This window comes from Trichechus manatus, unplaced genomic scaffold, assembly GCF_000243295.1.
Source record: "Trichechus manatus latirostris isolate Lorelei unplaced genomic scaffold, TriManLat1.0 scaffold00021, whole genome shotgun sequence".
NCBI lineage: Eukaryota > Metazoa > Chordata > Mammalia > Sirenia > Trichechidae > Trichechus > Trichechus manatus.
The window spans coordinates 22722931-22738945 of NW_004443957.1; the positions used below are offsets into that span (position 1 = coordinate 22722931).

The following is a 16015-nucleotide window of genomic DNA, read 5'->3' on the forward strand; positions in this document are numbered from 1 at the left end:
GGTGAAGGTCTTGGTAGCTGTGGACAATTAGTCCTTTGGACTAATCTTTTCGTTGTATCCTGTTCTCTTCATTCTCACTTGCTCCCAAAGAGATGAGACCAGTGGAGTATCTTAGATGGCCGCTCACAGGCTTTTAAGACCCCAGTAGCTCATGTATCTTGTTTTCTTCTCACTACCTACAACCTCTAATGTGGTGCTTCTGAGTATAACAATGAGAGATAACATACTAGGCTTGCCTAATTTTATAGGAAATGCTTCTAACATTTAACTATTAAATATCATTGCTGAAGTGTTTTGCTTTTTCAGATTAAGAAAAGTTTGTTTTTATTCTAAATTACTAAGAGTTTTCTTAGGAATGTTGAATTTTACCAAAATGCTTTTTCTGCATCTATTGATACTGTCATTTTGTTGTTGTTGTTTAAATCTTTTATTATAACTGTTCTAATGCTAAATTAATTTTTTTGTTTCTAGTGTAAACCTAATTTGTTCAGGATGTTTCTGGATTTAGTTTGCTAATATTTTGTTTAGGAGTCCGTGGGTGGTACAAAGGGTTAAGTGCTTGACTTCTGACTGAAAGGCTGGTGATTTGAACCCACCTGGCGTCTCCTTGAAAGACAGGCCTGGCAATCTGCTTCTGAAAGGTCACAGCTTTGAAAACTCTATGTAGCAGTCCTGCTCTGCACACACAGAGCTGCCATGAGTTGGAATTGACTCGATGACAACTAACAACATTTTGTTTAGGATTTTTGCATTTATGCTCATAAATGAAATGACATGTAATTTTTCTTTTACTTCTGTTCTAATTTTTATGAACAGGTTATACTCATAAATTGAGTTGGGGAAGGATCTCTTGTTTCCTTTTGAATAAGATTTTACTTCTCTATTTCTTGAATGTTTGATCGATCTTTTCTGTAAAATAGTCTGAGCCTGGTGTATTAGTGGGAAGATTTTAAACACTGATTCCATTTCTTTAGTGGTTATAGGGTACTTCAAGGTATTTACTTCTTTTTGAGTCAGTTTTAGTAGGTTATACTATTCCAGAAATTTGTCCATTTCATCTGTATTTTCAAAATTATTAGCATAAATTTGTTCATATTATCCTCTTGTTATATTTAAAATTTTTGTAGTTTTTTTTTCCTTTTTTATTCTTAACATTTTTATTTGAGTCTTCTTTTTTTCTTGACCAATCTCTCCAGAGGCTTGTCTTTTATTGGTTAATTGAAAGAACCAACTTTTTACGTTGTTGATAACCTTTTTTATCTTAGTCTTCTTTTTCATAATTTCTGTTCTCAATTTTATTATTTCCAGTATTCTCCTTTCTTTGGGTTTAGTGGGTTACTCTTTTTCTACCCTCTTAAGTTGGCTGCTTAGCTCATTGATTTTCAGTTTGATTTCTTTTCGGACATAAATATTTAAGTGTTTATTTAGCTGCACCCATAGGTTTTAATGTCATATTTTTATCATTCAATTCTAAATATATTCTTAGTTCAATTTTTATTTCTTCTTTGAGACATAATTATTTAATAATGTCCTTAAATTTTCTAAATATGTATGGTTTTTTTGGTTCTTTCTTCCTTATTCTTTTTAAACATAATTGTACTCAATTGCAGTAATACTTTTTATGATACTAATTCTTTATTTGTTTAGAATGGCTTTATAGTCTAGTATTTATTTAATATTCTGAGTGTGCTTTGATGAATGTGTATTTTCCAGTTGTATGCAGAGGCTTCATATGTATCTATGAGCTCAAATATATTAATTGTGTTGTTTAAATTTTATGTATTCGTAATGATTTTTATCTAGTTTATTCATTACTAAAAGAAATATGTTAAAATCTACTTCAGTAGTGGATTTCTTTTGATAACTTCTCTTTATACTTCTGTTCGTTTTTGCTTTATATATTTTAAGACTATGTTATTAGGATCATACAAATTTAGAATTGTTATCTTCATGGTAAGTTGAATGTTTTATCATTATGTAGTGACCCTTATTTTCTCTAGTAATACTTTTTACATTAAAATCAATTTTATCTGATACTACAATAGGTTTATCAGCTTTCTTTTGGTATAGCTATGGTCATATTTTAGGTATGCCTCCTTTAAAAATACATGGCTGGTTTTTTTTTTAATATTTTTTTGTTTCAACCGAAGATATAGTAACTTTTAAAAAAAAATTTTTATTGTGCTTTAGGTGAAAGTTTACAGAACAAATTAGTTTCCCATTTGGTAGTTTGTACATAAAGTGTTCCATGACATTGGTTGCATTCTTCACAGTGTCAGCACTCTCCCCATTTCTGCCCTGCGTTCCCTGTCTTCTTTCGTCCGGATTTTCTACCCCTTTCTGACTTCTCATCTTTACTTTTGGGCAAATGATGCCGTTTTGATTTTGAACAATTGATTATTCTAAGGAGCATGTTCCTCTTGGTTATTATTGTTTATTTTGTGGGCTTCTCTGCTTGGCTGAAAGGTAGTCTCCAGAAATGGCTTCGGTTTCAGGTCAGAAGGTTGTCTTAGGATCGTAGTCTCGGAGTTTCCTTCAGTCTCTACCAGACCAATAAGTCTGGTCTTTTTTTGTGAATTTGAATTTTTGTTCTACATTTTTCTCCCACCATGTTCAAGACCCTCTTATGTGATCCTAGCCAGAGTGATTGGTGGTATCTAGTTCTGGTCTTGGGGTCATGTAGGCTGTGGTTCATGTGGTCCATTAGTCCTCTGGACCAATTGCTCCCTTGAGTGTTTGGTTTTCTTCACTCTCCTTTGTTCCCTCATATTGTGTATTGCTTGTTCTTTCACCCATGTTAACACATGTCTTCTATCTAGTTAGTCATTTTCCCTTCCTTCCCCACCCATCACTGGTAACCATCGAAGAATGTGTTTTTCTTTCTGTGTGTACACCTTGTTTTTTTATAATAGTAATCTCATACAATATTTGTCCTTTTGAGATTGACTTATTTCTCCAAATTTATTGTTATTCTTATCATTGCAGACTTGTTATTCTTTATCATTGTATAGTATTCCATTGTACGTATGTACCACAGTTTGTTTTCATTCATCCATTGATGGTCACTTAGGTTGTTTCCATCTTTTTGCTATTGTGAATAATGCTGCAATGAATATGGGTGTGCATATGTTTGTGTCACGGCTCTTATTTCTTTAGGGTATATACCTAGGAGTGGGATTGCTGGATCATATAGTATTTCTATTTCTAGCTTTTTAAGTAAGCACAATACTGTTTTCAGTAGTGGCTGTACCGTTTTACATTCCCACTAGCAGTGTATGAGAGTTCCAGTTTCCCCACAACCTCACCAACATGTTAATTTCTGTTTTCTTAATAGTGCCATTATTGTCAGGGTGAGATGATATCTCATTGTAGTTTTGATTTGCATCTCTCTAATGGCTGATGATCGCAAGCATTCCTTCTTGCGTTTGTTAGCTGCCTTAATGTCTTCTTTGGTGAAGTGTCTGTTCATATCCTTTGCCCATTTTTTAATTGGGTTATTTGCCTTTTTGTTGTTGAGGTGTTGAAGTTTTCTATAAATTTCAGAGATTTGACCCTTCTCGGATATGTCATAGTCAAAATTTGTTTCTCAGTCTGTAGGTTCTCTTTTTACTCTTTTGAAAAAGTCTTTAGATGAGCATAGGTGTTTAATTTTTAGGAGGTCCCATTTATCTAGTTCATCTTCTGCTGTTTGTGCATTTTTAGTTATGTTTGGTATTCTATTTATGCCATATATTAGGGCCCATAGCATCATCTCTGTTTTTTCTTCCATGATCTTTATGGTTTTAGGTTTTATATTTAGGTCTTTGATCCATTTTGAGTTAGCTTTTATGTATGGTGTGAGGTATGGGTCCTGTTTCATTTTACTACAGTTAGACATCCAGTTTTGCAAGTACCGTTTGTGAAAGAGACTGTCTCTTCCCCCATTTAGTGGACTTTGGCCTTTTGTTGAAGATCAGCTGTCCATAGGTGGATGGATTTATATCTAGGTTCTCAGTTCTGTTCCATTGGTCTGTGTGTGACACAATAACTCTTTACATGATATTAAAAAAAGATAAAGTAAAATTAAAAAAAAATTAACTCTTAAAGTATTGGGTTGTCAGTTTCCTGGAAAATCAAGTAAAGAATAAATGATACGTAAGTAAAGATAGCATTAAGAGATCGAAAAAAACCTAGTAAAGTATCTTTAATTTAATAAGAATGATTTTAGAAAATATTGCATCCTTGAAAATAGAGTATTTGGAGGCTCTATTGATGTATTTTTAAAAATATTAATCATGTATCATGAATCAAAATAGCAAGATGAAACTGTTCTCTTTTGTGGAGGCTAAAATATAGAACAACATTAATAAACATTATCATTTTTAATTCTTATGTAATCTTGGTGGCAGTTTCTGGCTGACAAAGGTTTCTCCTTATTTGTCTTCCTTTGCTTTTGCTGTTTATAACTTGCAAATATACCTATGTACCTGTAAAATTCTATGAACAGCCACAGTTATGAAGTTAACTATCAGGGTGCTTCTATTGTTAGAACTTTAGACTGATAAATTAATTTGATGATATAAAACCACAGAGATTGATAATGACACATATTAGATTAAAATATGTTTTCCAAGAAAATCTGAAGCCAGTGAGTATGCACAACTTACTGAATCAGAAATCCTGGTGGTGGATCCCAGCAATCTGTGTTTTGACAACCCCACCAGGGCATGCTAGAGTTTGAGAACCACTCCATTAAATTAATAGTCTGGTCTAACCAAGAAATCGTAGGCATAAAAAGCCTTAGGGGAAAAAAAAAATCTAAAAATCAAATTTAGACCTTTGATGTTTCTGCTTTCATTATTGAATTACATAATTTTATGTGTCTGTAGACACAGTAATACTATGCAGTAAACTTGACGTCATTGTGGTAGTTAGATAATATTACAAAGTAAATTTACATATGTTTTTGACATTGAGGTAAAATTCATACAGCATAAAAATTACCATTTTAAAGTGTACAATTCAGTGGTATGTAGTACATTCACTGTGTTGTGTAATCATCACCTCTATCTAGCTCTAAAACATTTTCCTAACCCCAAAAGGAAGCCTTCAACCCATTAAACAGTCATTTCCCATTCTCCTATCCCCTGAACAACCCGGCAACCACTAATCTGCTTTCTGTCTATGAATTTACCGTTCTGGACATTTCATATAAATGGAATCATATGTGACCTTTGTGTCTGGCTTCTTCCTTAACATTTGAGGTTCATCCATGTTGTAGCATGTATCAGTACTTCAATTCCTTTTTATGGATAAATAATATTTCATTGTATGGATATACCACATTTTGTTTATCCATTCATCAATAGATAGACATTTGAGTTGTTTCTACTTTTTGGCTGTTATGAATAGTGTTGCTGTGAACACCCATGAATAAGTGTTTGTATGAATACTTGTTTTCAAACAGAATTGCTGGGTCATATGATAATTCTGTATATTACTTTTTGAGGAACTGTCGAACTGTTTTTCACAGTAGCCGCACCATTTTACATTCCCACCAACCCAAAATGAACAAAGGTTCTAATTTCTTCATATCTCACAAACAATTATTTTCTGTTTTGTTTTGTTTTTGAATAGAAAACCTAGCGATCATAAGGTGATAGCTCATTGTGGTTTTGATTTGCCTTTTTTAAGGACTGATGATGCTGAACATTTTTTAATGTGCTTGTTGGCCATTTGTATATCTTCTTATGGAGAAATGTCTATTCAAGTCCTTTACCCATGTTTGTCTTTTCGTTGTTGCTTGTCAGAGTTTATGAGGATCCTATTTCAGGAGGTTCGACTTAAATAGGAGGCTCGACTAAAGGCAATTACTAGCCTTTGCCTGGCAGGCCTTATTGGGGGAATCTGCCCATCGACACCAGACTTGGTGCACAGTCAGTGCATTGCAGTTTTCTGGAGGGAGTTGCAGTCAGGGACTCATCCTCCCTCTTACCCCTGGGCCAGTAATGTTCATATGTGTATCTGCATTCCTAGCCCAGGCACCTCTATTTGGAGGCCTCCTTATCAGGGGCCTTGGCTAAGGCACTTTTTCTACTCTTAGTACTTTTCCACAGAGATACAAGAGGTCTTAGTTTGGGGCTTGATTTCCCCTGTCTGTGCTGCATGTGAACTGGCCCTCACCTTGTGCCATTATGTGGGAAAAAATGGAACCCAGTAAGCCAGTGCCTCTCTTTTAGCTTTTGCTTTCACTGTTGTGGTAAGTGAATAAAGACTTGATTGTTACTTTCAGTTTGGCTTGTCCTCATTGGCCATCTCAACATCTGGCCTCTCAACACTTATATATTCTGGTACTAGACACTTACCAGATACATGATTTGTGAATATTTTCTTCCATTCTGTTGATTGTCTTTTCACTTTCTTGTTAGTGTCCTTTGATACACAAAATTTTTTAATTTTGATGAAGTTCAATTTAAGTATTTTTTTCTTCTGTTGCCTGTGCTTTTGGTGTCATATCTAAGAGAATCCATTGCCAAACAGAAGATCAGGAAGATTTACCCCTGTATTTTCATCTAAGAGTTTTATATATAGTTTTAGCGCTTACATTTAGGTTGTTTATCCATTTTGAGTTAATTTTTGTGTGTGGTGTGAGGTTGGGGTCCAACTTCATTCTTTTGCATGTGGAGACCCAGTTTTTCTAACAGTTTGTTGAAGAGATTATTCTTTCCCCATTAGATCATCTTGGCACAGTTGTTGATAATCAATTGACCTTAGATGTATGAGTTTATTTCTGGACTGTCAATTCTATTCCATTGGACTGTATGTCTATCCTTATGTTACTACCTGTCTGAGATTTGGTTGAAGTGACCTGTTTGAGCCCCCTAATAGGTCAATTTAGAGAAGAAAGGAGGGATGAAATACATTGTCACTTTATGTTATGTTCAACTTCCTTAGTGACTAAAGTTATTCTAGAGTTAGAAGGAAACTGAAACACAGCATTTTCATATGGATTAACTTGGATTGTTTCAATCTTCTGCTTTCCTTACGCTTAGAATCAATCTATTATATCTTTGTTTTATTAACGTGTTAGGGTTTACTGCAATCCAGTTTTGCAGAAGTGAAATAATATACCTGTGTACAGATCTGCTTTAGAATATGGTTTCAAATGTGATTTTTAAAAATTGAGTTGATCTGGAAGACTCTAGGTCAACTTTAAGAACCATTTCTAGTAACTTCATGGTGTTTAGCATTCTGTTGCTCTCAGCTTTTTGTGGTGTTGTGTTTTATGTAGCTCTCATATTGACTTTACCTGTCATCGTTTCTTAGTTCTCTCAGACACTGCCTTAATGCTGGTTTCACTCTTGGAATAAAAGGAAAATTCATGTTTATTATTTATTTTTTTAAAAACATTCATGTCTTTGAACTATATACTCAAGTAATACATGTGCTTTTCCCTTGAGCCTCAAGGGCCACATGCAGAAAGTTAAAATGTTGAAACTATGAACGTTAGGTTGGATTACTTTCTGGAAACATAACAATTTGAATTAGAAGTTCCCTAAGATCCTGGATACCTTTTAAGCTCAGTAATGAAGTAACTCCTGAGGTTCACCCGTCAGCCAAAGATTAGACAGGCCCATAAAACAAAACTATTCTAAAGGGACACACCAGCCCAGGGGCAGGGACTAGAACGCAGAAGGGGACAGGAAAGCTGGTAATAGGGAACCCAAGGTTGGGAAGGGAGAGTGTTGACATGTCGTGGGGTTGGTAACCAATGTCAGAAAATATGTGTACTAATTGTTTAATGAGAAGGTAGTGAGTTCTGTAAACCTTCAGCTAAAGTACAATAATAAAGAAAAAAAAAAAAGAAGTTCCCTAAGAAACATTTTCTAACTGAACTTCTTTATTTTGCAGAAACAGGCCTATAGATGGTAATTTCTCAAGCTATAACTGCAATTTAGTAGTTGGGCTGTGGTTATAAACTCAGATGTCTTGACTGTTCAGTGCTCTCCAAATTTTTCAAAATAGAAAGATGGTTTCAGTTTACTTCTGCCAGACGGAAGAGGAATGAACTAAACAAATTAAGGTTCTTCTTATTCTAGGAGTTGGTGAAATTCCCACTTGTCTGAGAGGTTTCTTAGTTTACTCCAGTCCAGCTATAGGAATCACAGGGATTCTGACCCACACCCCTTCTTTCCTGTGCATTACCAACTGGCTCTCAAGGGATACGTTTTGAAGTCTCCTTTAATTGATGCACAAACACCTTTAAGTGCCTCTGTGTGCTGCAGAATGATACACCTAATATCTAATAAAGCGAATATGGAGAGGTTAAGAAGGGACAAAGACGAGGTGTTTTGCCCTGAAGGAAACTAAATAAACATACATGAAAGAATGTGAGCCTGCTGGGGACCATGGTCTCGGGGAACATCTAGCTCAATTGGCATGACACAGCTTATAAAGACAATGCTCTACATTCTACCTTGGTGAGTAGTGTCTGGGGTCTTAAAAGCCTGTGAGCGGCTATCTAAGATACTCCACTGGTCTCATCCCTTGGGGAGCAAGGGAGAATGAAGAGAACAGGATACAAGGAAAAGATTAGTCCGAAGGACTAATTGTCCACAGCTACCAAGGCCTCCACCGGACTGAGTCCAGTACAGCTAGATGGTGCCCGGCTACCACCACTGACTGCTCTGACCAGGATCACAACAGAGGGTTCTGGACAGAACTGGAAAAGGATGTAGAGCATAATTCTAACTCACCAAAAAAAGACCAGATTTACTGGCCTAAAGGAGACTGGAGAAACCCCGAGAGTACGGCCCCTAGACACCCTTTTAGCTCAGTGGTGAAGTTACCTCGGAGGTTCACCGTTCAGCCTGGGAGTGGACAGCCCCGTAAAACCAAATGAGACTAATGAGGTACAGGAGTCCAGTGACAAGGGCCAGAAAGCAGAAGGGGACAAGGAAGCTGGTGATAGGGAACCCAAGGTTGAGTAAGGATATTGTTGATGTGTTGTGAGATTGTTAACCATTGTCATAGGGCAACATTTGTAGTAACTGTTAAATGAGGAACTGTCTTGTTCTGTAAGCCTTCATCTTAAGTGAGAATAACAGCACAATTCGAAGAGAATAGTCAATGTCACTGAACTGTGCATGTAGAAATTTTTGAAATGGTGTATCTTTGGCTATATGTATTTTCACCAAACAAAAAAAAGGTTGAGAAGTTAGAGGGTTGATATGTTGTGGGGTTGTTAACCAATGTTATAAAACAACATATGTACTTCTGTTTCATGAGAAACTATTTGTTCTGTAAGCCTTCACCTGAAGTACAATTAAAAAATAAATAAATAAAATAAAAAAGAATGTGAGCCTATCAATACAGATGGAACTAGAAAAAAAATAAGTTGGGATTAATAGTCCTTTTTTTCCCCTAGTTCCATCTGTATTGACAGACTCACATTCTTTCATGTATGTTTATTTAGTTTCCTTAAGGGCGAAACACCTTGTCTTTAAGGAATTCCAACTTTAAAAAGTGTTAAAAATGCAAACTCAATCCTTTATGGACTCAGGCAGGACATTGTATGCATACAGACATAAAACATAAACAAGAAGTTGCATGGCATCCTTGCACAATGGTAATGCAAGTCATTTATTTTTGCAATATTCCAGACAACTGTTAACTACATTTATTATTTGTGTTGAGGACAGCCAATTCTTTCCTATACTGGTACTATTATATCATCGGACACCATGATAGATTAGTTGATCTCCTTTATTTATGTGACTTCAATGTGAGAAAACATTACTTTAACAGTACATAACTATTCTTTTTGAAGGAAACTGTGGCTGTTGTTTTACAGAAATCTCACCAGAAATAGAATTGCAGAACTAGAAGCAGCCTTCAGTCTTGGGTTCTGTAGCAGAAAGAATTAAGTGTTGGGGTCATTTCACTTGGAAAAGAGAAATAGGAACACAATTAGAGACATAAAATATTTGTACTATTAGGCGAATAAGGGATAAAGACTTTTTGTCTTGTTTTATTCTAGGCAGACTAAGGTCAGATAGATGGTTGTTACAGGCTCAGTATAAAGGAAGAGCTTCCTAGCAATTAAGAGGTATCAAAAAATGTAATGGACTACCTCTCACAGTTGTAAGTGTCCCATCACCAAGAGGTCAAGGCCAAGGTGCAATGACTCTCTGGAGATGCTCCAGAATGGCAGGCAGAGATGTTAAGGTGCCTCCCACATGTAATATCCTGCTATTCTGCACATAACCGGGGCGGGGGGGGGCGGGTGAAGAACTCAAGAACATCATGATTTAATAAAAGTGTAGTCCAGACAAACATGATGAAAAACACATGGTACTTTCCTCAGTCAGCAGTGACAGAACTTGCTGCCGGAAACAAAACCTGTAGGTAATAATCTATTGTCAGACTACTGCCTCTCACGAATAAAGTAACCAAACTCCACTAGGATGAAAGAAAGTCAAAGCTCACTTCTGAACTGTGGAGAGAGAGAGAATACGCAGAAATAGATTCAGAAGTCTGATTACTGAAGTAGCTTTGTGCACATGTGGAATAGATGACCAAGGACAGGAATAGGGGCCTGCCCTTTTTTGTTATTGTTGTTTCATTTTTAAGTTTTCAATAAAACATTTCCCTGCTATTTTGTATCTCTTAGAAGTGTCTTCCAAAAATCATTTTCTGAGTAGTTATCAAAAAGTGGCAGCAACAGAACACTAGCTTCAAGCTCTCTAAAGATGGGAAACAGGATGATGGTGACACAAAGCCAGAAGTCAGGTTTTAATCACCAGCCTCAGAGAGACCACACATCCTCAGGAAGTGAGGTCACACAGAATATGGTGTACTTACTTTTTGCTGTCACGACTATCTCTAAATTCTGTCTCCCGAGTTCTGGTTGCCTTGTTTTCCCTTTGTACCCTACATCAAGGATTCCACTGTGTAGGAGCAATGGGGAGAGGTAGCTAGTGGACCTTTCCGACATCATGGAGATGTTTAAAGTCATCTTAGAAGCCAAGGATGTAATAACAATTGTAATAATAAAAACATCTGCCTTTTGTTAAACACCTAGTGTGGCATATATTATACTAGATGCTAGATACAGACCATCTTCTCGTAGGTTCAAGTAGGTATCCATGAGATTTTGTGGACTGGTGCTCTAACTGATCCCAGTTTGTAGGCCCCGTGTTAGCTATTGAGAGACCAGCTAGGCTTTGCGTTAGATAGAGTTGTGAAGTAGGCTTGCCATAGTTAGGTATTACTCCCTCCTTCCCTACCCTTGGTTTGTGGTTATCAACTAATACTAATTTGTTTACTACTAGGTAACTTATACTAGCAGTCCTTTTTAAAGAGCTGAAGTTCTGTCAACTTCCTGTCCCCTTTGAGTATATGTTCCTGGCAGGAAGTATATTCTCTTAGTAGCTCCCAGTCTCTCTCTTCTTTAACTCTCAAACCAGATAAGATAAACCATCTATTCCACAGTGTTGCTTACCTCATAGATTAGAACAATTCAACATTAGCCCATCTCCTCCTGGGAGAGTCCTTCAGAAAGTAGAGTAGAATTAGATTGTTCAACCTGGCCCACCATACCAAGGTCTATTTTTAAGCATCCAACTTTGCTGGTCGGCAGCAGGTCTGCCGTGGGAACCCTTATTCCTGAATTCTACAAATTGTGCCAAGATCTTCACCAAGAATCTGCAATTAAGTGCTTTCCCTCCCATGTTGTTTTATCTATGCTAAGAAACCATTCTTGTTGGTATTTTATTTCTCAAATATCAACGAATGTATTTCAAATTCCAGTGTTATCCTGTTGTATCAAGATTTATTACTTATCTGACCAGCTGTCTTGCAATTATTTAACATTTCTTTTTCCCCTAGGGAAAAGTTAACCATTGGATGCCACCAGCTGGTTGAGATGGAATATACCATGCAGCAGTGCAATGCATCTGTCTATATGGAGGCCAAAAACAGGGGATGGTGTGAAGATATGTTTAACTATAGGACCTAAGTGCTAATCGTAACTTAAAAGGAATTAAATTTGTCTTCAAGAATAGCAGAGTAGCCAAACCCAAGAGAATAGTAAGCAGTGTCTCTTAGGTACAAAAATGTGATTGCCTCATTGAGGTTTAAAAAAAAAAAAGCCTAATGCATCCATTGTAGGATTAAATTGTGGACTCAACTCTCTTGGAGTTGACAGTACCTCCCTATCTCCTACTCCTGGTACTGAGCTAGTAGCCTCTAAGGAAAAGACAGCCATCTTTTCCGTTACCTTGGGACAGAGGCCACTGTGGCATCTGAGGAAGACCCAGTGCACAGCATTAGCATCTCTCTCATCTCTAAATGTGGGCATGTGACCAGAGATACTCTGAAATCTCAAGGAATTAGGACATGACTATGCTTGCCACATTCCACAGCTGAAATCTTACCCTGGGCTGTTTTATGGTTACACTGTCTTCCGTGTAACCTGGTGAAAATAACACTCCCTCCACCTTATACCCCCACCAAGGTAATGAAAGTAGAACTTTGATTTCAGCTCTAACTTGTTATAGCCTCTTCTCTGGGCATGTCACATTTCAGGGCATTTCTAAAGGGGAAGTACAGGTAGATCCCTATGCTGAGTTTCCCCTTAAATGTGAAGCCGCATGAATTTATGGGATTAGGTGGCAGTGACTGATGTTGCCTCTGGCTAAAACCAAGTGTTTGATAGACTTATTGAGTTATACAGTAAGTTAGAAGTCCTTGTTTAGTATATTATGTTTTTGTTAATACATTAGATTAAATCCAAATTGGTATTATAAATGTTCATTTATATATTTTTTAAAAAGCAATAAATAACTTAGTAAGAGTTTGCTCTTCATTTTACTTCCAAATTGTGTTTCTGAAATGAACAAGGAATTATTATAAAAGTGACCTTTTCCAATAAAACTTACTTAGGATGTTCACTATGGTCTGGGCAGGACCTGCTGAGCTTTATGTTTGCCACATTAGGAAACCACACCACACTTTCTCATATGGGGTTCAGAGTGCCTTCAGGGATATGATCCTCTGGGTGAAAGGAAGCTTGAAGAGAACATCTTTGCTCTCTGCCTTTTTCCTTTTTTTCCTCTGAGGAGCACCCCCTACTACCACCAAAGGAACTTTTTTTTGGACCCTCACCCCGTAGCTGCTTCTATTTGTTGTTTCGTTTTGCTCTGTGCTCTGCCTCGTTACCTCCCTCCCTTTTTCCCCTACTTTTTTAATATAGGTTATGCTTTTTGTGACATTTCTTTTTAGTCCCATCACCTACATACTTTCATATATTTCTCCCTTATGCATGTGGGTTTTAATTTTAACTTAGTCTAGTCTGTATGTCTTTTACTTTTTGTATTATTTTATTTCAACCTTTCTTTAAAATGTGTATTTTTTTTTTATTTTATTGAGATAGGAAGATATTTTCTAATTTTCTAGCCATATTTTTCATTTTTATTTAAAAAATTTTTATTTTAGCCTTTGTTTTCTTCATTTGAAATGTTAGGTGTGTTTTATTTTCTGTCTCCCTTATGCTCTTTGTTTTTTTAAACTTTGTACTTTACTTTCTCTTTTAATCTGTTAATAAACGTCTTCGGTGCCTTCTTTTTTGATCTTAAACTTTTAAAATTTTCTACTTGTTTTCATAATAATCCAAAGCAGGGTTGAGGATTCCTCTTCCTCCTGCCCCTACTTTCTTTTCTTGCTCCTCCCACTGTATTGGAGTAACTCAGTTTGCCTAAGGATCATAAGCCCCACTTTGCAGAACATTTGCTTTGATGGAAGAATTATACAATCCTAAAATGAAGAACTTCAGGTTTTAAAATCTCCGTTTTTCTTTAGATATAGTTATATTTGGGGCAAAAGCGATCATAAGCATGCCATGAACCAGAAGGGACTGATGGAAAAAGTCACAACAGAGGAAGTGATGCTCTACATAATGCCCTTTACCTTGCCCTAATAAGGAACTGGTGATCAATCTCTTGACAAGCCTAATCCCATTAGGATTATTCCTTCAGTGTGCCATCATTTGGTATTTGACACCATTTTACAGGAGCCTTTTCCAAGTTACTTCTACAAAACATCGTCCATTTCCCTCCCCGGAGGACCAGAGAGGATTCTTTGGTTGGAGGGGCCCCAGTTTCACAGGGGGTTCATTTCACTTTCACATACCACACAAAAGTCCAGGGGACGGATAAATCTGAAGATGTATTTCTTTGATCTTTTGATCATCTTAAGAGCAAACCAAAGTATTTTCAGGGTTAATCCAGTTTTATATTTATGATGTCTTGGTCAACAGAGCCTAGGTCATACTGTTCATATTCCTGACACTGGCAACTCTCCCAGCCCACCCGTCTACTATTAGAGCCCTTTTCAGCCCCTACCGTGATGGGTAAGGATGTTTTCACCTCTTTCCTCTTGAGGGAATAAGCCTTACTACTGAATAACCAAATGTATCAAAAGTAATGTCACTCATACCCCTTCTCTGACTTAGGGATAGGACTGACAGGCCCATCCACCTCCCATTTGGCGGCCTTTTGGCCATTTTGCCATAAAACCCACTCCAGTGCACACAGCTAAGCTCTGTGAGGGTAGGAAGTACACACAGTCTCTACTGTGTCACTCATGGTCATAGTAAGTATTTTTGACAAATTGACCTGCAGGCTAAAACATAAGACATGCTCTACTTTTGCCTACTAAGTTTGACTTAGCTCTAAACTTGTGTGGGTTTTGTTGGGTGAAAAGCCATTCAGTAAGGTCAAAATGATGTGTCTCTTTTAGACCCTTCTGGAATGTGCTCCACAACAATGGACTCTTCTCTGGGAGCCAAAAAGGCTGAAGAATTGACTTTCTTGGGGTTTTTAGAACATCATTTCTTTATAGTCATGGATTTTATTCTGAATTATCTTTGGCTACTGGTGAAAACGATTGGTAAATCTGAGGGATTGTAGACAAGTTTTCTGTCCCATATGATGGGAATCATTTCTAAATTTTGATCTAGTCTTTTTTTATAAACTGGGTGTGACTTGTCTCAAATTTTTAAAATTTGTCTGCCAGGACATCTACTGTATTTGAACTCATGTCTGTGATCTTTAAACCTACATTCTGTATACCCCATGATAGAAATAAATAATTTGGGGGGATCTGAACAACAGGATTGTGTGCCCCCATGTACTTTTGAGTCTTATTAATTTAAATGGGAAATCTTAGTTAACAAATTGTGTGCTTATTGAATGGTAGCACGTAAAGTAAACCTGAGTACTTTTACCCACCTCTCCACTCTGGGAGACATCCCTAAAATTACATTGTATTTAACCCTGTCCTTCCCAACATTCTTACAATGGGTTTTCTGAACTGTATAGTGCTTATTTTCATTTTGTTTTAATTCTTACATCACTCCTGAAGCTTACTTGTGTATGCATTTGGACTAGCAAGTTTGGGAAACTTACATTAAGAGCAATCAAGATGTCTCTCTTGGTAACTTAGCAAAGAATTAAAAACTCTTCATCCTGAAGAATTTTTAATACCACTATAATCGATAATCTAAAACTAGTATTCCAACAAGCATGAGGTTTTGACTTTTGTTTTTGACTACTTTGATACACACAGAGCTTTAGTCAGTCTTCTAAGGCACGAGAGAAGTAGCCACAAAGAATTTTTAAAGTTAAAGCATGTGATTTCTTGCTTGGCAGGAAAGGGAAAGGGAAAGGAAAATAAATCTTTGTGTAAGAATTTAATTCTGGCCTGCTGAAAGCACAGACAGATGTATTTTTTTAAAGCAGAATTACAAGTTATGAACATAGAAAATGAAGTGGTGGACACCCAAATCTGAGCTACTAGCTTGGTTTAATTCTATAAACCAATTTCAACATCCTACCCTTTAAGAGTTCTAAACTTTTCTCTGCCTTTCCAACTCTGCAGACTAATGGTTATGGGCTAAACTACATTAGCTCAGTACAGAACCCCAGCGAAGCTAGTAGGAACAAATGGTTCTCTTGATGTGATTTCTAGTGCATAT

General features: G+C 36.7%; 1 protein-coding gene across 4 annotated transcripts in view; it reads left to right on the top strand.

Moving 5' to 3' along the window:
• The window catches only part of SWT1 (SWT1 RNA endoribonuclease homolog), a 126405-nt gene extending 112963 nt beyond the window's left edge, over window positions 1-13442 (top strand). For 3 of the 4 annotated variants that reach the window (XM_004372915.2, XM_023728129.1, XM_023728127.1), the window contains exon 19: window positions 11869-13441. In XM_004372915.2, coding sequence (XP_004372972.1) covers window positions 11869-11998 — 130 coding nt within the window. In that variant the 3' untranslated portion in view covers window positions 11999-13441. Of the gene's footprint in view, window positions 1-11868 lie in introns of all 4 variants that reach the window. The other variant, XM_023728128.1, reaches the window with a different exon arrangement.
• Window positions 13443-16015: the final 2573 nt, after the last annotated feature.